At 38.9% G+C, this 24,818-nt stretch overlaps 3 protein-coding genes across 4 annotated transcripts in view; 1 reads left to right on the top strand and 2 right to left on the bottom strand.

Annotated features, from left to right (window-relative positions):
• Positions 1-293, bottom strand: part of LOC146488408 (guanine nucleotide-binding protein-like 1) — a 33,118-nt gene extending 32,825 nt beyond the window's left edge. Inside the window, exon 1 of the mRNA XM_085117282.1 lies at positions 67-293. Within this exon, the coding sequence (XP_084973408.1) occupies positions 67-151 (85 nt within the window). The 5' untranslated portion in view covers positions 152-293. The remainder of the gene's footprint in view (positions 1-66) is intronic.
• Positions 278-6,092, top strand: LOC146488407 (peptidyl-prolyl cis-trans isomerase-like 3). The gene is made up of 7 exons (XM_085117315.1): positions 278-408; positions 553-627; positions 1,629-1,681; positions 2,921-2,961; positions 3,920-3,987; positions 4,357-4,475; positions 5,353-6,092. Exons 1-7 carry the CDS (start codon positions 406-408, stop codon positions 5,486-5,488), a joined length of 495 nt encoding a protein of 164 aa, XP_084973441.1. The 5' UTR covers positions 278-405; the 3' UTR covers positions 5,489-6,092.
• LOC146488406 (dynein axonemal assembly factor 5-like) lies at positions 5,645-24,811 on the bottom strand. 2 transcript variants are annotated; one of them, XM_085117272.1, is made up of 21 exons: positions 24,675-24,811; positions 23,444-23,658; positions 22,452-22,686; positions 21,071-21,205; positions 20,271-20,419; positions 19,624-19,720; positions 19,195-19,282; positions 18,508-18,620; positions 16,463-16,585; positions 15,068-15,247; positions 13,974-14,165; positions 12,914-13,012; positions 11,659-11,819; positions 11,203-11,334; positions 10,728-10,839; positions 10,356-10,452; positions 10,051-10,153; positions 8,012-8,114; positions 7,520-7,617; positions 6,985-7,064; positions 5,645-6,941 (listed from the first exon to the last, which is right to left on the bottom strand). In XM_085117272.1, exons 1-20 carry the CDS (start codon positions 24,804-24,806, stop codon positions 7,016-7,018), a joined length of 2,613 nt encoding a protein of 870 aa, XP_084973398.1. In that variant the 5' UTR covers positions 24,807-24,811; the 3' UTR covers positions 5,645-6,941; positions 6,985-7,015. The 2 variants fall into 2 exon arrangements, with proteins under 2 accessions (XP_084973398.1, XP_084973391.1); XM_085117265.1 differs by having other exon boundaries at positions 5,645-7,064.
• Positions 24,812-24,818: the final 7 nt, after the last annotated feature.

The following is a 24,818-nucleotide window of genomic DNA, read 5'->3' as shown; positions in this document are numbered from 1 at the left end:
ACACTGTCAGTATCGAAATAAACAGCTGACGGCATGTTTCGTAAGCTCCCTTGTTTGAAAACCTACCAAGGCCATGCAAGCGCTTCTTTTCCCGTTTTTCCTGCAGTTGCTTCTTTTTTTGTTTGTTGCTGAAAGGCTTTTTGCGAGGCATTTCACCATCTGTATTTTTTCATATCACGGAACACAATCAAATTTACGTAAGCTGACAAAAACAATACCAAACACGGTTAAGTGCACTTACCCTGTCATGTAAAAGCCCTTGAAGCTTGGTAACCCTTGATTTCTGAAAACGAGGCTTTTCAAACGAAGATGGCGGACGGAGAAAAGTAACTTCGACTCTAAGCAGTTTCTGGTCGTATACTTTATAATACTTGTTGCTTCGTGAGACGTTTCACCCAGAAAAACATGGTGAGTTAGAATTTCTTTAGATTAGCAATTTTTAAAATTAAGGAATGGAGAAAAGGACAGGTAACCACAAGTAAAACCTTTGACATTACAGTTAAGCTTTAATACTTTTTCGATTCGACGACTTTTAATTTACTTAATTTGCAGTCCGTCACCTTACATACCGATCTGGGAGACTTGAAAATAGAACTCTTCTGTGAAGATACTCCAAAGGCTTCCGAGGTAATCCTAAGAATTGTTTATTTTTCTAATTAAGCTTTGTTTTAGTCGGAAACTCCCCTTTTTCAATTGTGGCTAGCTGCACTAAACTAGTTGCTACGCTTTCAATAACTTTAATGTGCACATGCAAACTGAACGCGACCACCCTTGTTGAAATAACTGGTTTGACTTACAAGTAAAATGGCTTAAATTCACCCAAAAGTTAACTTGGTAGTGCAACAACTAAGTTTTTATGAGTGGCCACTTGCATACATTGGAGAGAGCTAGTTAAGCATCAAGTGATGTATTGAAATGAATAGCAGACTCAACAACAACAATAATAATAATAATAATAATAATAATAATAATAATAATAATAATAATAATAATAATAATAATAATAATAATAATAAAATGATGATGATGATGATGACAACAGACGTGAGATTTTACAAGGCAGCAATAGAAGTAAACTAAAAAGGCTAATGATTCAAAGTTAAATAAACTGAAGTAGACATCTGTTAATAAAGGATCTTTTAAATAATGTTCTGTCTTGACTTTGAGATCATGTTTCTTCTTCTTTTCAATGTATTCTGTATAATGTTTACCTTATGGTAATGTGTAAAAAAATCTATTAGAAAATTTCCTGTTCTCCTGTGTAGGATGTCAGATCCAGACCCTCGGGTAAGTGGGGGGGGGGGGGGGGGGGAACCAACTTTGGAAGCCTACCCTGGGATGCTTGACTTGCTTCTCTTTGTGAAAGCAAATATTAATATTTGGCAGCTTGGTTTTGGTCTAAAAAATTAAGGGGAGTGGGGAGGGGCTCCCTGGATCCACCACTGTGCCCTATCCACAATGTTCTCTTCCTCTATTCAGCCAAGCTGGAAGAAGATGTAGTTCATGCAAATGGAATTGTTTGCTGCAAGCATTTCTAAATTTATTACAAAGAGTTAGTCTAAATTGTGCATGCAAACTTACTAAACATTTATAATGATTAAATCAAATATTTTCTTCCATCTTTGTAGAACTTTTTAGCCCTCTGTGCCAGTAATTACTATGATAACTGTGTTTTCCACAGGTAAGATCTATGAGTAACAATATGAATTTAAAAACCATTAATTAACACTTTACTTGAAATTTGAGAAAGAACATAGGGAAAATAAAAGACAAATTATTTACCGTCATTGACAGTTTTCTTACAAGACGGTAAAGTATATTTATTTATTTATTTTGTTGTTTTCAATCTCCTCTGCTGGCTATCATGAAATTGAATACAGTAATTGTCAATTTTACTCCAATGGTCCTTTAATTTTTACTCACCAAAGTTAAGTAAACTTATCATTTACATCTAGTGGCCAACTCTGTATAATTATATAGCTTTTAAAAGAAACACCAATAATATAGTACAACTTCTTTTAATGAGAAAGGGTCGAAATTGCTATAGCAATACTGCTAATTTGGTAATTAGCTTAAGCCAATAGCTATGAAATTGAATTTTCAAAGTCAAATACCAGTGAACCAGCCAACCACCCAATGCTATGAAATGGATGATATGTACACGATGGAAGTTCTGCTGGGGGCTCTGAAATTTTTTTCCGAGAATTTCCATTGTGTACACATTGGATGTTTCATAAATACAGTGTTCACCTTTTTTTTTTATCACATTGTAATAAGTCAAGTAAGATAATTATATATAATTGATCATTTACGTACTCACTAGATACCAAGCGGCAAGCTCATATATATCCCTTTTAACAGAATAGTCAATAGTATTAACATTGTTTGTGGCAAGCTTGTATAATTATACAGCTGTTTTGACAAAGGTTGTCAAAAAAAAGCGTGCACGATAATGGCGAAAGGTAGTCTGGGAAACACCCAATAAATTTCAATAAAAGCTCAGAATCCATATTGCCATCCATCTCAAGTCTTCACTGTACAGTTGAGGCATTATGGATTCTGAGCTTTTATTGAAATTTATTGGGTATTTCCCAGACTACCTTTCTGCACTGTCGCATATGCTTTTACGCTATTTTTGGACAACCTTTGTGGAAACAGCTGTATATCCCTTTTAACAGAACAGCTAATTTAAGTATTATGTCATTTGAGACTGTGGTCTGTCATATCTCCACATGAAATTCTGCTTCCCACCTCCCTGGGCAATTCCCACTTTCCTCACTTTCTTTGTCACCATCCACTGTCATGACTTCTCATCCCATTTGCCCTGGCATTATTTGCCCTGGCCCTACAAAGAGCGAATAAAATTATTGCATTATTGTCAGATTAAGTTTGAGTAATAACATATGATTTATTTCTTCAGAAACATCAAAGGTTTTATGCTGCAAACTGGAGATCCTACAGGTCTGTTTTAATACAATATTATGCTGTTCATGTCCCTGTGCATTCTATAATCCTCAGATAAGTCCCTGAGGCGTTTATTTCAAATTTACGGATATGGCAGGGGGTGCTTATTTAAGGAAGATGTTTATTAGATTTTGCAAATCATGGTCAGATGATTGCAAGATGGTCATTTGTTTTTGAAACATTCATAGCATTTGCACAATACAACACACGGTAACCTGTAAGTTCCAATAGTGGCACACTTTGTATGCAAAAGGCAAAAATTGTACTTGATACAACTTGGAAAAAAGAAAGTAGTTTCTTGTATTATGTGGAGTAGCCAGGAGCAGTTCAACTTTGATTCTGAATTACTGATGCTGTACAGTGGGAAGGGAAGGGGCACTTACTTGAGTGGGGGGACTTATCTCAAACTTTGATCATAGGTAGGGGCATTTGTTTGAAAGGGATACTTGTTTGAGGAGTTACTGCATGTTATTTATTTATTTGTCACTTTCTTGTAATATCTATAATGTAAATACTGACAGATAAGCTACACCTTTTTTGCCAACTTTCCTGCTTTAAAACTTGGGTGTTGTCTGTTCCATTACCATGAGAACTGTGTTTTCTACAGGTGAGTTATGGGCATTAGTAACGGTCCAAGTGTTACTTTGGTACAAGTTGCAGGTTAATTGTACGCTTAACTGTGAGAAAATGTACAGCATGTACTGTACCATGCAGTTTATTTTCTGCTAAAACATGCACCACAATGGCATTTGTTGTCCTCTGAATCCTCTTAATGTTAAGAGATTTATCAAGATTTACCATTTATCATTTATCAAAATCACTTGCTGGAGCAACAGACAGGCTGGTATGAGCCCCAAAACGTACTATGCTCTTCTGGACTATGCGCATGGTAAAATACCCACCATTTCCTTGCGGCTATTTAGTATCACGTTATTAAAATTCTTGTTTCCTACAGGGACTGGCAAAGGAGGCAAAAGTATCTGGGGCAAGAAGTTTGCAGATGAGCTTAGTCCCTCGCTTAGGGTTAGTATGGATTTCAGAAGTGCCAAGGTTCCCACACAACACTATACATTAATATTATTATGCATGCACTACTCCAACACTTTCCTTCATAAACAAACAGCATGCAGGAATGGAGTTTGAGTTGGAAAATGTGACCAGAAATAACTTTTTTAAAACCATTATGAATACAACATGGACACTTTTGTATCTATGCCATCTATCAGCATCTGTGGTAGACACACATGCCTTTTATTGAAGGAACCCACAGTGGCCCATTAACCCAGCATTTAGTATATGTGCGAACTTCGTTTTCTCTGGTATTCTGATCTTGGACATAATTTCATGTATTCATGTCAGAATTAATGATTTTATTATTGTTATTTTTGGCAGCATAATGCAAGAGGAACAGTGTCCATGGCAAATAATGGACAAGATACAAATGGATCGCAGTTTTTCATCTGCTACGGCAAACAACCTCATCTTGATATGAAATACACTGTGTTTGGAAAGTATGTAAATGTTTCAATAAAAAATTACTTTTTAATAGTAAAATCTTCGTGGTTAAAAACCTGACAATTTATGTCTGGATTAAGGAAAATTCAAAATCTTGAATTAGTTATTGCAAAGTCAAAAAATGAGTTATCACTTCATACAGCGAAATGGGGCAAATTTGACTTATAACTTATGCACGGAGATACTGCTACGTTTTATATTATCTCTGCTATTTAGATCTGAAAAACATAAGGGTCAGTGGTATGTTGTATTGTCATTTATATGCAGGTGTGTGTGTGTATATGAAATATAACCTTTTTTTGTATTATAAGTGATGTAGCGTAATGTGTATTGTAAGTAGTTTAAGGATGGTGCCTACTAATAAGGAAGTATTTTTGTGTGCTTTTTGAGTATGAGAGGAAAACAGATCTTAGCAAGGGCTATTGAAATCCAAAAAGAAAATTGGGGGTAGCCACGCAATTTTTGTAGATAATGAAGCAACAATTATTCTAAAACACAGTAAAATATAAAGCAATGTATGGGTTTTTTCTTCCAAATTGAAGCTTTGTTATCTCTGAAAAATGCATGGTTACCCCCAATTTTCTTTTTGAATACCAAGAGCACTTGCTAAGGTTTGCTTTCTCCGCATAGTTTTAAACCGCGCAAAAATATCCCTGTAATACTAATACACTGTATTAGTAGGCACCACCCATAGGAAAACCGAGTATCTCGAGATGCGTAGAACGTATGCGCAGTAACAAAAGTAGGCACCATCGTTAATAATACTGTTTAAAACTTGTAAAGTCTTCTAAATTACTAGCAGCATGATGCAAAAAAAAAATACGAAAAAAAAAAAAAACCTGACAGCTCATCATTGTTGTTTATCATCTGCAGGGTGATTGACGGTTTGGAAACACTTGATGATTTAGAGAAATTGCCAGTGAATGAGAAATCCTACCGACCACTCACTGATGTGCGGATTAAGAATGTGACAATTCATGCCAACCCTATAGCAGATAAGAGTGGCTAATCTTGTCAGACTGCTATAGATTGACAAGAGATGCTGCTACCCTTGCTTGAGGATATCAATATCATTCTTGCCGACATCTTCAAAGCGTTGCTCCTTCCAAGACTACAGCTGCCGGCATGAAAACTACAGCCTTAACGGATAAACAGACTTTGAAGACAGAGTTCAGGAAATAATTTATTTTTCAACAAATTCCTTAGTTTAATGTACATGTTAAACAAGTGTAGTATACAAAGTCTTTCTCAAACGTTTTACCTTCCATAGTCTTTGTTTACATTCAGTGCCTTTTAGTATTTTTTTTTTTCTGGAAGATACATGTTACGTTAACAAGGTAACAGAGTTCATTCTTGTCCAACAAGTGTAAAAAATTAAAAACATACACTTCTGGGGCAAGTTATTCAAAGCCAGATGAAGCTAAACCTGGCTTAACTTGAACCTTGTTCGAGTTCAATCAATAATCAATAGCGATTCTTCCAGTTGTGGTGTACACTTTTCTTTATAATTTTTAATGACCAAGATGAAAACCTCGGTTTTCGTGGATTAGCGTTAATAGGCTTTCGAACAACCGGGCCCAGGGTTATAAAAAAAAAAACGTAGGATGCATGTTTTTGTCTCTTCTGGAATGAGAGTGCGCCGAATGTGAATGGTAAGAATGACTGGAATATAGAAGAACAAAAAAAAAACGAAAATTGAAGAACAGCTCCGCCATAAACTTAACGGCCGACTGTCGGTCGACAAGCGGCCAACAGATGACCGACAAACGTAAAATATTACAGTTGGATGAATGAACTAGCAGAAACAAGGCAGGACAATTATCACTCATGATCAGTTACCCTGTCGGTAATCTGTCGGTAATCTGTCGGTAAATTGTTGGCCGACAGTTTACCGACAGTCGCCCGACAGATTAGCGGGTTCTAGAATGACAATGGTTGAACAAAACGTCATTCCAAATATTCTCAATCTAAAATGGTTCCAAAAAAGTAACATGTGCCCATAACCACTTTTAAACTGCTTTGCGTTTCAATCAATGTAGAACTTCGACGAGTTCTCCACAGCAGAAGCTATACGCAGTAGGAAAAGCAGGCACCATCCTTAATGGACCATGTTTTTATTCACAGATTTTGATAAAAAGAAACTACAGTTGAACGCCTCTGAGGCTCAACCATGTATTATAAACGACCGCATGAAATATACTATTTCTCTAACACAACCAAGTCACTGTCTGTGATTGAGCGCAATGTTCAAGTATCAGTAGATATTGTAAGTAGTAAATGGCTCTCCATAACATTGAAGTGACGCAGTAAAGGAGAGTTATTGCACACTGTGTGTTTGTTGCTAAAAGATGTTCCTTTGTTCACATGCTGTTGTGTAGGAAATGGATCCGTGATCCTTGCACGTACGCACGGAGCACCAAGTTCCGTCTTTCACATCCTTGAAGTCGTCGATCAGCTTCCGAGAAAGCGTGTACATGTACATGTCGACACTGACTTGAAATCCGATTGACATAATTTTTGTGAAGCTGGAGACTTGTTACTTGGTTAGAAGGTTCTGACACTGTTTAAGAAGTTCCTCACAATACCTAAGTCATAAAACAGAATGTGTCAAGATTCCAGTGAAAACGAGGTCTCTAAGGCCCCGTTTATATGGAGAAAAGTTGTTCCGGGAAAGAGGGTCACCCTCCCGGCCGAGTCAATTTCAGCGAGCGTTTATGTGAGAAAAGAGTTGACCCCTTTGCCCGGCCAACAGCCCTCAGGTGTGCTCTGATTGTTTCGCCTTGACGGAGTTGACCCGGCTAGGCGAGCCAAAGTGTTTATATGGAGAAAAGTTGGCCCGGCTAGGCGAGTGACCTTTCTACCCGGGACAACGTTTCTCCATATAAACGGGGCCTTATTGGTAGAAGTTATTATTATAATAATAATGTAAAGAACGCCAGAAAGATCGCGTTTGAATGTTATCCGAAACATTGCATGCTGTGGAAACCTATGACGATGTTAAAAATAAAATACAAACAATTGGCTCTGTAACTTTTCTTGCCTTGCCACTCTGTGCTTGTGCCTCACAGATTCAACTTGTTCCATCATCAAACGAGGTTGCACGTGTGATGCTTCTATTAACACGTTTAGTACTGCCTCCTGTCAATGAAAAACGAATGTAGTTTAATCACAGCCTCGCTCCCAAGCCTAATCGTGCTTATCAAGAGAGCCGAGCTGCCTGTCTGAAGCTTGGGAATGAGCGCGAAACTGCGTGTCTTCTCGATGAGCTCAACGGGTGACGTCGACTGGGGATGAGGCTGGTTTAATCGCAATCAAACCTCACAAAGAGGAAAAAAGAAAAGGAGGCAACGAGAACTGAAGGATTCCTAAACATCATTTGGGTGCAAAGTTGTGTAAGAAAGTGGTTTAAACAAACTATGATTTCCTGAACACTCGTTAGCGACTTAAAAGATTTGGTTAGTGGGCTAGTATCTTATGCACAATCAGTTTCCAAAACCTGAATGGCTTGCACCCATACGGTAAGTGCATTTACCTGTATAGAAGCAGATGGATCATCAAGATGAACTAGAAGACCCTTGAACATGGCTTCCAGATGTAACTTGTACAAATCACTGTCGTAATTTGAAGGAAACGCCCTGAGGGAAATTATTAAGAAACCATTCCACCATTAGTGGGAGCGAAAAAGTCTAGCGTGACATCATAAAGAACCGTAGTTTAAAGAAGCTAGGTAAATACGATTCCATCTTGAGTGAGAGTAAATTCCATATTCCTTTAGTCTAAACTTGAGCTCTTCATTTGCCACTCGATCTTTCTACGAGATCCTTAGCATTTTTCTAATTATCTCCTGGCAGTGATCGTACATCAAGGAAGTTGATTAAGGCCATTCATAGGAGGTCCAGAGTAAAATGAATAACAGTAGTAGTAAACGTTATTAACGTGTCAAGTCATCTAGCGCAAAGCTGTAATTGGTGACACAAATAAAAGATCCAATCTTGAGAACGTATGGGGTTATAAGAAAAGTAACATACATCAGTCCAGTAAGACGTCTTAACCTAGTTACTACATAGTGTACAGTTCCACAATGCTCTTCAATCAACACAGTCAAGTCTCTGTCTTACAGTAGCCTTGAATTTTTGTGCTGACGTTCCTTACCACATAAGCAACCAAAACCCTCTATCAGTCCCTGAAACGTGACAGGCGCATTGCAGAACCCAAATGGCAAAACCACAAACTTCCAAATTCAGTCATGTAAAAATCATGTAGAGCCAAACAATCTCTCCACCATGCTGTTAAGGTGGCCGAATACAGTTTTTTAGTGTACAGGTGTTAGAAGACGTTATTTGGAAACTATGTACTTCTGGACGCCCAAAATTGGTATGGTGCAAGACTAACTAAGAAGGAATGTATTTTCGTACGTCTTGTTGAGCTAAGTACCGTTTCCATGGCAACACAGCAAACTATTAAACGTTCATAAATAGTAGGTTTCCTTTATTCTTAGAAAATGGACTCATTAGATTTTTTCCATTTTTTGTATCCAGAAAAACACACAAAACACTGACACAGTTGCACTACTTTCATGTAATTTCAACAGAGAGATCTCCTGTAAATATTGATTTTGCATCTTAATGTTTTGTGAAGATACCCTCTGTTAGATTTAGATTTCTCTTTGTAGGCGAGTTACGCTTTTAGGGAACTATTTTCATGCCAAATGTCACGAAATTCTAAGGAGCGGTTCCTTAGAAAACAGTTCATTTCCACGAAAACAACCAGTCACAATTTTTTGGTCAAATGCGCATGCGTGGCTTTAATTGGGTTTCACGGCAAAGATGAAAAGCATGCAAAAGGTCTTGGTGAATGATTTTTTTGCTCGGAAAGAAAAGAAAAAGAGTTTCGAAACGAGAAACTTAGTTATTTAGGATCAAAACTTAACTTTATTATCCATTTCATGTGAAATTGAGGGATCACTTTATCGACCACCGTATTTGCGTACCACAGCCCTAGCGCGCGCTTAATAGCATCGCTAACAGAATCTGTAAAGCGCGCGCAAACTGTGTTCGGCCACCTTAATGTATGAACAGTTGCATGTGGGAAGTACGTTTCCTTGTAAAGTGTACGTTATTCAATGTTTGGTAGTCTACACAGAAACCAAGACTATTAGCAAAGCTTATATCACCTTATCAGCTTAAAAGAAATCATTTTGGTACATTTCGTGTATTCCTGGATGTACAAATACGTTCGATTCGTGAAAGCTAGACTCTTTGAAAGAAGAGATAATGTTTTCCCATAGAGAAGACATCCTGGAAATGATGGGATTGAAACAAAAAATCGTTTTTCTTTTAGTGTATCCTTGGCTGGTCTAGCATTCCTACTGAATGTTCTCTTCTGTGATGCAGTATATATGGCGCAATCTTCTTGATCAGTTACCATCCCTGATGAATCCTCAACGGTAATGCCAATTTGACCAAGATGTGGCTCACAGTGTCTAATTGTACTGATTGTAGCATAATTACGAACAAGTTTTCGCTCTCTGTAACATTGGTTAGCAGTAAGAGTACAGTTGAGAGTACTCACCTAAAATAAGCAAGAAATGTTTTAGTGACAACGATCCTTATTTCATCACTGCTATCATCCATCCTCTTCAATAACTCGGGGTAAATTTGATGAAGCATGTCCCCTGAAAAATTATTTAAAATTGAAGCTGTCTCAAACGTGTTACCTATTAAGGTCTGTTAATGTTTCCTGTCTCAAACCTAATGCGTCATTGGGCCGGTCATTACCTTCATTTTCCATAGCATGAAACAGCTAGGAGAATTCTAACCGCTCTCTCAAACATTAAGAGATGAAAATGCGATACAAATCTATGAAATTTCATTTACCATTAAAGCTTTCTTTGCAGGACATCAGTAACTTTTGCAGAGCTTTAATTGATACAAGTCTTGTTGTTTGGTTATGGTCTTCCAGGCAGCTTGTAAGCTGTAACGGGATAAAATTGACATTTATTATTAACAAAAGACACCTGAAAACGTTTCATATAGAAATTAATTCATAGCGAATTCAATTCACGCACAATATTTGTAATTGATGTACATCCTTGTCCTTTGTTTCTTTACCCTTTAGTTTTTTTAATTCATTTATCATTTTTTTGTTAATCGTTACGCCCAGTAAAAAGGAGCTGCATTTAAAGTCTGTATGTTTTTTTAATATTATTATTATTATTATTATTATTAAGTATAAAGATTATGCAATACCTGAGTTAGAAGATCTTTCATTACTTGTTGAGCATCTTGAAAGGATAACAAGTTTGACTGTAACAAGGCCCAGAGGCAAGAGATTGCTGCAGAACGGACAGCTGCTGCAGTTCTGAAATCACAAGCAATACTGGTGAAATTGTGACTTAAACGCTTTAACGATGTTATACCATTTCATCCTATTAAAAACTCAAACAAGTTCAAACTGCACGCACTGAGATTGCAATTTTGATAGGTTTACTCGTTCCCAGGAAAAATAATTCTACGACAAGATAGAGGCCGTTTTTTCACTAAGTACGAACCAGATTTTTAATATTCGAACAACTGAAATAGGGACAAGTGATAGCGTAAAACAGCCATTTTATGAAAAATATGAAGTTCCTATCTTTGAGAAGAACTTAAAATTATTGAAGTTTGACAAGTAATCCAATATACAAAAAGTTGGCAATACCGGTATTCAAGTACATCACATTACCTTCCTGCTTGCCACACGCAGTTTGGGATGATAAGCTTCTGAACAACATTCACTGAATGTGAACTGAACGCATTTTCTGAGTCCACTGATTGGGACGCACTCATAAGGAGACGTGACAACAAGGAAAACATCCTAGATAAGTAAGATAGTAAATGAATAAATGGTAAGTGAGTAAATAGATAGTGAATGGCACAATAAGTAATTTGTCTGCAAGCACGGTTTAACTCTACGTTTGCTATCTGAATACGAATTTTGATACATTTGTCACAACAAGGGACAAGGGCTGTAGATTGATCTCCAATTGTGCTAGCGCTATTTAGATGTTGGATCACTTGAAAGTCACTGCTTCCATAACTTCAGTGATGTTTTTAAACATCATGCTCATTGTCAAAGCGTCCACAGATAACATGTAAGTATACTGAAAGGCCTGCAATATGTACGTAGAAATTTGCTCACTTAAGGCGGAGTTCAGGATCTTTTTTCTGGCTGTCTAAACAGTCTGTAAAGATAACCATGGCATCTGTAAGGTGACGACCAATGATTGGTCCAGACTCTGTCAACAAGACATCAAACAGACGACACTCGGGAGAGTGCTGAGACCAAGAAGTGTGGTTTACCTGCAAATGCACACAAACAGTTCAGAAACATTTTTTCAGAGTGCTACAAACTCTCTATGGCTCAGGTGGTTTATAAAGAAGCTGTTACCAGTGGCAATTTTTACTGAAACTTTCAACGCAACGCCAATGCTAAACAAGGTGCAGAGGAACATTGCGTGTGTAGCACCCCCTGTTTCCTACTAGTCTTGTAACAAAACGTTCCGTTGCAAGCTGCAGGAAACGTAGTTCAGTCGTGTAATTTTTACAACGGTGCAAGATACATTGCAGTGTAACATGTTTTCTGCGACTTGGAATTCAGTGATCTCGTAAGCATTACGTTGCAAGTTGCCGAAGAAAAACTGCCCAGTGAAACAGCACCAACTTCCAACTTCTGTAGCATGAAGGGCCTCGGAGTGTTACTACTAACCGCCACCCCCCTCCCCCCTCGGGATAATCCACATTACGTTTCCTCCCAGCATTTTCATAGATAATTCCGCAGAGGTCTGCCAGTGAAGCTCATACACCTATTTAAAGATTGACAATACGCAGTAAAGTGTCTTGTGTAAAGGCCTGGCTAAACTAGGAAACATGTTGCGGAAACAAATGTTTTTGCGTCAGGTCAAAAATATTTCTGCTTCCGAAACATACGTTTCCCAGTTTAGCCACCATGAAAGTCAGTTTATCATTATGCGCATTCGTTACCCTTTGTCTTCCGAAACAATGTTTCCTAGTTTAGCCACAGGGGCAGCAAAACATTTTGTTTGCTTCCCGCTAATTTAGCCATCCGGGAAACATAACAAGAAACAATGTTTCCTAGTTTAGCCAGGCCTTAAGAAAACAACACGACTGCTGCCGTTAAGGAGAGCACCAAGCTCAGTCTTGCGACCTCACTCTAAAGCTCTTTCTCAACCATTCCAAAAAAGCCTCCGCTAGTCACATAATTTAATAACATTTTTTTAAATAATAATTTGTAGTGCACGGGTTTCATACGGAAATGCTCACCCGCATATACCAATAATATTAAAGAAAAATATACGTATTACAGTAATTTACAATGGTCGTTACTTAAATACAGGCAGTAGTGGACAAATACATTTTTTTTCCTGTGTACTTACTTTTAGTTTCTCAAGGAACTCTTGTATGTGTTTCTCGTACAGCCTTGAAATACTTTCCAATCCTTGTGCTGCCGCAAGTTTAGTCAACACAATATTAACCTGTTAACAAATGCATTAAGCTCAGTCGTGAAATGAGAAGATGTACTATTCAGCTTGTCACGAACGTGGGACAAGAGAAAGTCCCCGACAGGAGTGGACGTTTAACCACCGAGCGACTGGGTCGAAGAGTCATGACGAACAGTAACGTTCACATGTTATGATCAAATCGTGACGTTACTGTAGCATATGACATTAGAATTTAAAGCTCTTACAAAAACAACCTCAAACTGAAATGCAAAGCCTGGTTAACACGTGTGACGCAAAATGCAAACACAAGTGCAAGCGTGTTTAAATATCAAAAACAGAAATGCAAACGCAAGTGCGAGAAAGTAAACATTGCCAGACGTAAAAATAGGCAAGCGAAGCGTGACTTATTCAGTTCGCAATCTCGGAGTTCTAACCACTCCACATGCGCACGCGTGTATGACATAATGCTGCTCAAGAGATACATCCAGGTAGTAGCGTGTGGCGGGCCCATTTCTCGGAAGCCCCGGTAATTTCATCATCATCATCATCAGCCAACTGCACTGCTATCGGTCACGAGCTTTCTTCACGCCTTGGCGTTGGTGGGTGTGCCTGGCTGATTACGCTGACAATGTACTGATGAAACATCAGCTTTGGGCAACCGGGCTTACGTTTGGCATGTTTAAGATGGAATAGGGCCTACCTGTTGACCAATTCATTCTCTGATTTCCTCATTCTCTAGTTTCCCCGGTAACTTAACGGCCCCGATAAGTATATTTAAAATGCTTTTTCGCCGATTACACAGTGATTACAGACAAGGTACTTGGCCAATGTTTTCGTAAAGGTATAAGATTTTAAAATTTACTCTTCAAAGCTAACAAAAATTGACTTATGTTAAGAAACATTTATCACCAAAGACACTTATAGGGCCCAGTAAGTTACCAGGACTTTCTAGAAACAGGCCCCAGGAAACAGTTTCCAGCCTAAAGTTATCTACCTCTTGTTGAAGGCTTCCTTGCGGTTGAAGTGCCATCACATGAATTAAAACGTAAAACAACGTAAAGCTGTGAATGCCACTCTCTCCACCGGCCTTGTCTATAATGGCTGAAACGGTTGCTAAGAGATGTCGCTGACATGACATCTGTTCTGTACAGCAGACATCTGGTAATGCAATTGTGTCGCATATAGCCTGAAGTTTGAAAAGAAAAAAGTACGAGTGAGAAAGACAAACATAGGATAGAATATGACATATAGTTAACGTGGACAACATTTAGATCTAAATTTGTTATCTTGTCAAAATGAGTCTTAAAACCATAAAGGAGCGGCAAGATAGAAATGTTTCTTTTGTTTGTTGTTTCCTTTTCTCAAGAAAAATTGGTTAATTTATTTCAATAAAACCATTGGTACTCCATAATGCCGCAAACATGTCTTAGCATGTCACCCCTGACTGTAAAGAACTTTTCAAAAAATTTGAAAACAGTGTAAACTTTAAAGTAAAAGAATCTTGCTGTGGTCTTCATATGCACCAAGGCCTACATTCTTTTCACAGTGATGATACATTTCCACATGAAACTGAAACAAGACACCCGTTTAACGAATGCACCACTACTGTACACTGTACTAGCTTGTTTCATTTAGTGTGGTGTGTGGGTGTTTTCCCTTTCTTCAGAGTTCTTTCAGTATCTACAAGTTTGCAACATCTCAACAAGCTAAGTAGAAGAAAACATTGACAATATTGTAAATGGTTTGACCCCAGAGTCAGGTCATAAGTATGTAAATTATGATCATTTGGGTGAGTGGTGACATTGACTGACGTTTTGACAACCTGAGTGAAAGATGATCTTCAGACTCTGAAGATGACTTCCACTCAGGTTGTGGAAACGTCAGTCAGTGTCACCTCAAACAGTCCTTCTCAGGACTACACTCATCCGGATGATCATAATTTACGTACTTATGACATGACTCCTGGGGTCAAACCATTTACAATATTGACTTTCCTTGACAAAAACATTCTTTGTGCAATGAACCTGCGATATGAGCAAACGTTTTTCGGGTAAAAAGGTGCGGCTTATCTCTCGGTTTTTACGGTACCTTGAGATGAGGTATAAGGAGCTGTGGATTACAGCCTCTAAGCAAGGCTGCTAAGATCAATAAACAGCCACTGCAGCCAGATGAAGAACTACCAGCTGAAGACTTGAGATGAGGAAGAGCTAACTTACAAAACACAGCTGGATCTACAAAGCTACCAGCAAGCTCTGCACTTGATACAACCTTGATAAACAAAAAAGAAAACTACTCAAAAGGCATGCAACTCAGCATAAAGTGTGTTTGTAAGCCAAATGACATAGAGCAGTTTCCAATTGAGTGTCGTAAAACCAAAACCAAAGTAATTACTCTGGCCAATCGCAACAGATGTAAACAACACAATCAGGCAATCAGAATTCGAAGCAAATACATGTAACTAGCGTCAAGCACGGGAAAACGCGTGCGGCGATTAACACGATTGGTTTTGGTTTGGACTCCCATTGGTTGAGAAAGTCGCGCGAGTTTTATTAACCAATCACAGAGCGTAGTAATGCAAAACAAGAGCAAACGTGAAACTACTTTCGACACTCAATTGAAAACCCCTCTACCAACCTGGCAATTATCTCTAGTTTCTACAGACAGCTTTAAAGAAATAGCAAATCCTACGAATGTTGAGAATGCGGATTCTAAAAAGAGAAGGATTTAGGAGCATTTAGTGCCAGAGTCACCAGTGAGGATTCATATACTTCTTTCTGATTCATTCGAACTTCTTCATGATGCGCTGGATTACCAAACACCAGAACAAACTGTACTGCATTACAGCAATGAACCAGAACGAAACAAAATGCTGCTAAGATGAGCCAAGTGACACTGTCATGAAAGGGGAATAGGCCATTTTACGGTTGTGTGCTTGGCAACCTGGCATTGGATTGGAAACAAGACTGGGGGCAACTTTGTCTCGACACAAACCTCACTGCTTTTCATGTGTAGATCATACTGTTCTTATGCTAACTAGTTTTCATTTAAATATGTGAAAAGCAGTGACATTTGTATCAAAACAAAATCACGTCCAGCCTCGCTTCCAATCCAAGGCCAAGTTGGTAGGAGGAGAGTGCACTCAGCACTGCTCCATCCCTGGGGCCCGTTTCTCGAAAGTCCTGGTAACTTACCAGGCCCGCTAAGTGTCTTTGGTGATAAATGTTTCTTAACAGAAGGCAATTTTTGTTAGCTTAATGAATACTAATTTTTTCAATCTTTTAATTCTATGAAAACATTGGCCGAGTACCATGTCTGTAATCACTGTGTAATCAGCGAAAAAAACATTTTAAAATATACTTATCGGGTCTGGTAAGTTACCTGGACTTTCGAGAAATGGCCCCCAGCTCCCCAACAGTACAGTCATATACTTATAATGTAATATTAAATTATTATTATTATAATAATTATCCGTTTTTTGGGTACCTGTTTAACAACATCCTCATTTTCATCTTGGCTAGCCTTATAAAGCCCTTGTAATAATATCTCCATGTGTTGTGTTGTGTAATCCTCGGCATAAAACAGCAAAAAGTAAACTAAAGATGAAGCCTGTCAGATAAGAACAGTACAGTGCACGTAATTGAGTAATTCTTTGGGAAAAAAATACATAATCTAAGTTGATGTTTTGAAGTTTGAAGTTTATTTGCCTCTCTTTCTAATATACAGTACCGCCTGAATCCATATGTACATCAGCCGCGGGTTTCACGAGGTGGACGCAAGGGCATTGCACGCGTTTTGCCCTTGCGTCCACCTCGAGAGGAACGAACGAAGCACGAGACGAAACCGAGACGAAACCTAGGGAATCACGCGTTCTTCAATGGCCGCGTCTTCGTGCTCTTAATTGCCTTTGTTTGCTCTTTGTTTGTGTTTCATTGTTAGTTATCAGGTCGCATTTACCCAAGAGATTTTCACGGAAACCACAGCCACCTCTCACGATCTCATCGATGCATCGCTCACGGCTTGAGCTACTGTCACTCGAGACCAAAGCGTACGTCAATACGAAGGACTTTGAAGTTAAAATTCGACTTTTTTAACTATAACTTATTATTTATCGCTCAGTTAATCTGCTATCAAAGTATCCGTGGAGAACTCGAAATTTTTCAAACAAATTGATCGAAAATGGCGAATGAAGCGTTGTCACTGTTGTCACGCTTCGATTAATTTCGTTCGCAATTTGCATGCGTAATGTTTTCGTTTGTTTTCCACAAATATTTTTCTTCTTTTGCATAACGAATGAAACTTTTTTTTGTTTGCCGAGCGTCAAATAGCGTTTGTGCAGTATTCAAGCGTAATAATTTCCTTTATCGTCAGCAAAACTACAAACGAACAGCTGCGACGGCACGGCCTGCCGCAATTGAAAAGGTTCAATGCGAATGATTTGCATATTTTCGATTTTCATGTGTCGGAATTTCCGAGCAAAAACGTCCGTTTCTTCATACTAGAAAAGTACACACAGAAATGTTTTTTTCGGCCGCTTAGATAAGTAAATACACAAAAGCATGGATTAGAAGCAAATTACAACATTGCTTGCACCGTGAAAAAGCCGACAAGATGACGCTTACTTTTCGAAACTGACATAAAGCGCATCGCATTAACGTAAATAATAAACCATTGATATTTTTTTTTTTGAAAGAGAGGAAGGACATTTCTTTATCTAAAGGTAATGAATTCCTTTAAATTTTGATTTAACTCGAAACAAGAACTTGAGGAAGTCCCTATTAAATTATATTACGGGTAACGCATGTCGCGCGAGTCATGTAACATTCATCGGAGGAAAGCAAATCGCGCGCTCGATCTGTTTCCCGGATCTGTTTACGGAAATCCGCTTGAATTTAAACGGCTAGAGAAAATACATGGACGGCTTGCGTACGTTGAATTACGCGATGGTGAAAATCCATGCACCTAAAGCAGTCCAAGATTAGTCTCCTACGCGACGATTCCAAAGACCGGCTGCATTTCAAGGCGGCGTTTCATGTTTCATGCGGTTTACTTGAGAAAAAAATCTATTCAACGGAAAACAATAAACTCACAATAGGCTATGAGATGCTATTGTGTTTGGGCCTCGTCCTTTTGACCGCGGGAAATATTCAACCTAGGTTTCGTCTCGTGAACCGCGCGGTTTCGTCTCGAGAACCGCACGGTTTCGTCTCGTGAACCGCGCGGGCCTTCACGCGTTCTGCCCTTGCGGTTCACGCGTGCCAATGTGCATATGGATTCAGGCGGTACTGTATTTACAATTAATTGAGTGGTTAATGTATGGCGAGGTGACCTCTAGAAACCACCAGGCTTATAGTTGAGGCCACCTCGTACCTAAAAAATATATGCTTATATAGTTTGTGCAACAAGTGTGCGGCTTTGCCAATTCATTGTGATTATTTTATTAAAAACTCTAGCAGTTTATACTTAAAGTTGGGAAAACTCAAAAATATTGATAGTTATTATGTTTTTATTAAATAAAAGAAAGAGTTGACCTTTATTCTTGTGTCTGCTGTCCAGTCAGCCATGTCTCGCAGTGCAGCAGGCAAAATTTTTGACAAATTTCTTTGAACTAATACTCTGCAGCCTAGACTAGGGCGATCCACATCTGTGAAAAAATAAACAAACAAAGACAAGACAGATATTCAAGTACATTAAAATTAAAAAATATATATTATATGTGAATAAACAACACATTACCACTTCTTACACATTGTATAAGTTGGTATTTATCCAGTTCTTATCCGCACATAAGCCACAACCTAAACTTAACACTCTGTGCAGAGAAAATAGCTGGGAAGGAAGCGTACCTATTAAGTATATTGTGTATTTAGGTCACTGTCAGATCCTCACTTTAAACAAAATTATCAGAAAAAAACACCTCATTAATAAGTATTTTCATGCTGACTTCCTCTACATGCATATTGTATGGTTGGGTAAAACCAGTATGCTATGAATCACATGCACATTTAGTCAACTCCAGCTTCCAAAACACTGCATGCACTCTCCTACAACAACAAAACACACTGTCTTCATCAAGTACCAATTGCTTGAGATTGCATTCAGAAAATCAAAAGACAGTAAGAGGATATTTTAAAGCCATGCACGTTTAAGAGGCTAACACACAAGTTAACAGAAATCAAGGGGAAAAGGGGGGCAGCATTTTAAACTTGCCAAATTACCTGTTACAAGGCTGTAACCACGATCTTCCTCAAAATCTATTTTGTCCTTTAGTTCATCTTCATTCTCTGCTGCATACTGATTGCCAACCTATGTTGCAACGGATATTTAATGAGATTAAACACACAGATGCCCTTGTGTACACTTTCCTAGCTTTGTACCAATCTCGTACCCAGAGTCTTCAGGCTTTTTGGTCAGCAGGTCGGCGCCAGAAGAGACTCTGAAGAATTCGAAAAAATTTAAATTTTTTGATTGGCTGCTCTGCATAATTTTCGTAACGGCTACCATTGTTTTACTGCAGAAATCCTGCGGTAATAAAATTCCAGTACCCCAGAGTCTCTCCTGGCGACCAACTGCTGGCCGAAGAGCCTGAGGACTCTGGGTACGAGATTGGCTTTGTACATGTCAGTCAAGCCGTGGAAGCAGGTTACCTTGTTCATCAGTTGTCTTGCCTGCTTCTGAATATCAGGTAATTCATCGGACAAACCTGTCATCAACAACGGCAATAGCTTATGGAAATATGAATATCTGCACACGAAGGAATGCATAGTAACCACAGTTAGGAAATGCATTTTTTAAATGAGCATTTATTGTCCTCATATATAATAACAAAATTTTATAATAACATTTTAAACTTAATTAATATTGTTCTATCCTAGAACTGTATGACAGACTAATAAAAGTGCACAAAATATTGCAGGATAAGTGAGATCCAGCGGTTAGAGTGATGGAATTGAAAGCCAAGGATCTTCAAGGGATCACCCAAGGAATTTGGGTTTTTTTAAGGACCCTGCCTACTATAAACACAAAGATATTTCTGCATGGGTTATGGTTATGTGGGAAAAGCAGATCTTTGCAAGGGTTATTGGAATTTAAAAAAAAATTGGGGGTAACCAACTTCAAAAAGGCTATAAAAGTCATGTAAAACACTCAAATATAGTGTTCCAGATAACACCTGAAAAAACTTGTTTCTTCACCCCACAAATGAAAGATTTGGAGAAAATCAGAGCTGCTGATCCCTGAAAATCTTTCACTGACATTAGCTGGAACACTGCAATGTATCTAGTATCTAGCGTACCTGTCACGAAGATTTAACAGCCAATCTCCTATGATACTAATCACAGCAGCCCGCACTGCTGGAGCACTGTCAAAAGTCCTCTGTGCAAGATGTGATACCACATCATCAACATTTTTTCCATCCCCATAACTAATGACAATTCCTAATGTCTGGAAAGCAAGAAAGTACTAAACAATTCACAGGTAACTGTTAAAATCTTTGTTAACCTTGTGAGTGGGGTGAGGATGGGGGTAGGGGTGGAGAGGGCAGGCTCTCTCTTCATAGGGGTGGTAGTAGTGATATCTGTGGCCAGGGAAAGCAAGCTCTTTCTCAGACTCCCCACCCATCTTCAAGACAGCTTGCATGCTCACAGAGTATAAGTAAACGTCGGGACATTTGACTGAAAAGAAATCAAAATTGTGTTATTTTATTAGCTACTAGTCAGCTCTGGTCACTTGGAAGACAAGGTCTGAGTTCTGAAAACTTTCAACACTCTGAAATCACTCTGAAACTACACCAAAAATAATTTGCTGAACTGAGTCCTCCTGTACTAGAATGAAGGAAGATGTTCTTGACCTTTAGCCAAAACATTTTGAATTTACAACCTGCTTCATCCAATTCAGTCTGATTTGCATCCACACTCGTATCAAAAATATGAAAGGTCTTGGCATGTTGAATGCTAAATTAAATATTGTGCATGCCAAATAGATTTGCCAGATCTATGTACTTGTATCGCCGCTTTGTCCTTGTTCATGAATTTTAGCATGTCTGGTATAAAACTACATCAACACACCAGTACATTAGTGGTAATATGTTCTAACCTTTATACAAGATACTCTAACTTTAGAATGTTGATGAGACAGAGATTTTAGAAGAGGATTCACCAGTGAATTCGCTTGGAAGTAAAACTGTTCAGGACAAGCTGCAGCTAAAGTGTTTGTACATCGACAGCTTTCCTAATAAACAGAAATTTTAAAAATTAATGAATTTTCCATTACATTTACATCACACATGTAAACCTGCCAATAATGCAAGGGTTGCACGTAAATGACAACAATGGCATTTGAAGACCTCTGGCCTAGTCGTTTTCTTGCCTGTCATGTATCAAGCCCGTTATAAATGAATAAACAAATAAAACACTTTATTTTTAGTGTCAAAGTATTTAGTGCAAGGCACTAATTGGGGACACTTTCCAAATTGCCTTTAATTACCCTGAAGATGACTAATGCTTACTAGTCAGAAAACGTTTGGTTTTTAATCTTTTAACTTTTCAGCCTTGTTAAATAGGGTTAAATGTAATTTAACTTAGTTAATGACTTGGAGCAAGTTTGCTCCTTGGTGGCGTGGCGTGGCGTGGCGTGGCGTGGCGTGGCGTGGCGTGGCGTGGCGTGGCGTGGCGTGGCGTGGCGTGGCGTGGCGTGGCGTGGCGTGGCGTGGCGTGGCGTGGCGAGGCGTTAGCGTTTATTGGCGTATAGTTTGAGCACGGGTGGCACATTAGCGTTTGGGCGTTTGTTGTTGCATTACTGTTTGGGCCTGGTTCAGGTCTGCAGGCAGTTGCATGGCCAGCGGTATTCTCTCGCAGTTTAGGCGTGCTCCTTTGCGTGTGCTCATAAATTTACTCTACTCAGAGTTTTTCGTGGCGTGGCTAATTTATCGCATTTTGTTGGGCTTTTCTTCCCCCCCCCCCCCCCCTTCCCTCCCGGTAGTGTTACCTGTTATTGTTTGGGGTTGATGTTAGTGTTGGGGGTTGGTTAGGGTTAGTTCATTGTCTTATGTACTAGTCTCAGTGTGACAGGTGCTAGAGCTGGGACTGCGTTGCGGGCGGGGCTCGTGGCTGGGTTGTGGGTAGGGCAGGCTTATGGGGTGTTCTACCTACCTGGGTTTGGGTTGGCGGTACCAGCCCCCGGCTCCTGGGCACCCAACCTTCATTTGCGACATAGGCATTAATAGTATGAATTGGAATTATTTTACATGTAGAAGGGTTGGTTTATTGAGGAGAGGGGAAAACCAGAGGACCAAGAGAAAAATCTCTCAGAGCAAGGACGAGAACCAACAACAAACTCAACCTACACATGACGCCAAGTCTGGGAATCGAACCCGTGCCACGTTATATTGGTGGGAGGCGAGTCCTCTCAGGACTGCACCATCCCTGCTTTCCTGCTATCAACAAGTTGAGTTACGTAATATTTTGATTTCTCTCACCTTTCTCACATCATGAAATGGATCAACTAGAGTTCTCTGAAGTATTTTAATCATGTCATCTATATATACACCAAGTTTTTCACCACATATCCCAGTAACAGAGCATAGCATTTCAACTGTATATAGTCTGAGTTCCTCGCAAGGTTCCACCAATTCTGGCTGGCCTAGCCTTTGGACCACAGTCGGGATGATGTAAGGAAGAAACTGCGACAAGTCTGTCACTTGCTTTGCAAACCTAGAACGATAAAAACAACAGATCAGCTTAAAATCAGCCTGACAATCCTTAACCCTAAATTCAGCCTAGGGAGGGGGGGAGGGTATAAATTGCTTGCACAGTGATTTGGTGCATTCATAATTATCTTAATGTTAAAACAAACAAAGCCAAATTTTGTGACTTATCTATCTGTGATTTATCTGACAAAAATTTTTAGTGCATAGTTACTTATTGTTTGGGTGATGTAGCAGTTCTTATAAGGTCTCACGTGATTGGCTTACAGCCCTTCTAAACAACAGTAGAATAAACAATAGAACAATACCCAAACCCTAAAAACAATAACAACTGTTACACAATAATAAATTAAGACAATAATATTTCAAGCTTACATGTACAAAAGCTGCTGCACTACTGATTGAATTGTTCATGTGACATGATTTTTCCATAGCAACAAGACTTGACAGTCACGGGGTTTTTCAAAATTTGGATGTTTTTATTTGTTGCAACAATTTTTACGTGTATTGTTGTTACTTCAAATTTCTGCACCATTTTAGCCTTTTAATTCTCCTTAAGTTATGAAGGGTGGGTACTTCAGGAACTCTCTAACCGTGGGTGAGGTGACTTCCTAGTGCAGTTGGCATTCAATACAACTCATCTCACATCCAAGGGCTACAGCAAGAAGGCATCAGTTTTAAAACAGGGCACTGAATCATGAACCTATAAGTAACACCACAAACAACTCTTCATAACTGAACAATACAACAACTGAAAAACTTACTCTGAAACCAACTGTACAGAAAGTTCTCTGCATTTTTCAGTTGGGTCCGAGAACAGCTTCAAAACAGGTTTTAAAATTTCTTCAAAGGTAACTTGGAGTACTGAAGCTGAGACTTTAAGTTTCTTCAAAAACACTTCCTTCCTAATCTTTTCCAGAGCTCTCTTTCTTGTGCCTCTGTTGTCATCTGCTAGGCAGTTAATATCTCTTTGAAGGCTCTATTAATAATAAAAAAAACCTGAGTTTACTGTTTCCCAGATTATCTGAGGATCTAGTCAACCTGTAGCTGAACTATTACCTATGGCTGCTTTATTTTTATGCAATGCATTTCTGTGGTAACTGTACTTTGACTTGTGTAAAAAACTCGACAATGAATACGGTGTGTTCCTGAGCAAAACTGAAACTGCTCAAATTCTACACTAGGCACAAATATTGGTTAGTGAAACATGCCCTGAAATTAACATGTTGACTATTTTTATTGTTGCCTCAATTATTGAGAAGTAGAAGTCAGTTCTAATTTTGTGCAATGCTAACTGCAACAAAAACTTTGCAAAAACACATAATTTATTTCATTCCCAGGCAGGTTACACCAGACAACGTATAATTAATGCAATTTGTCTCGCTGTGTCAGCGCTGTGCAGTGAAACATTTCATGTACCCTTCACATCTTCATTGCTCAAAATTCCCTCTAAATTTAACCCACGACCTGCTCCTGTCTGGCCTGGCCTCATGGCTCACTTGGTAGAGCATCTGCAGATCACAATTAATCCAGGGGTTGTGGGTTCAAATCCCACCAAGGTCAAAGATATTTTTCTTTACCTCACGTGGAACACATTTCCTTACTAAGGTAATGTTCAGTAGGAAATGAAGTGGTTCCCTTCTGGCATTGAAATGTGCCCTGCAACATTAATCTGATCTAAAGATACAACTGTATGAATTACATGCTGATCTCAAATGCTTCTCAGCAGGCAGTGTGGCCTTGGCGCAGACTTTTATTTCATCGTAATCGTTTACTTTAAAAATGGTATGTACGGTGACATTCTACTAATAGCTAAAAATCTGTAACAGCATTATCTAAAAGTTGCCATGCAGTTGGGTCGCTTGATCCAGGACAAACAACGGGGTTTTACACAAGTGGCATATGACGATTTGCCACTTTTTAGGTTTCTGATATACCATGTTGCATTATCCATGGTAAGAAAGCTAAAACTTAATTAATTTAGTAAAAACTAACCTGTAGCAACGCTTCCAGAGTTTCTTTTTCTGGTGGACTCAAATCTGCCGCCATCTTGGTAACGATCAACATAAACCATTTGTGTGGGGGAGGGGGCGAGTAAGACACCGCATTACCCAGAATGCCTCGCATACCTACCAAGCA

Source organism: Pavona decussata, unplaced genomic scaffold (genome assembly GCF_977016875.1).
Source record: "Pavona decussata unplaced genomic scaffold, jaPavDecu1.1 SCAFFOLD_9, whole genome shotgun sequence".
NCBI lineage: Eukaryota > Metazoa > Cnidaria > Anthozoa > Scleractinia > Agariciidae > Pavona > Pavona decussata.
The sequence above is the reverse complement of the archived record's forward strand: the minus strand, read 5'-3'. Positions and strand labels throughout refer to the sequence as shown.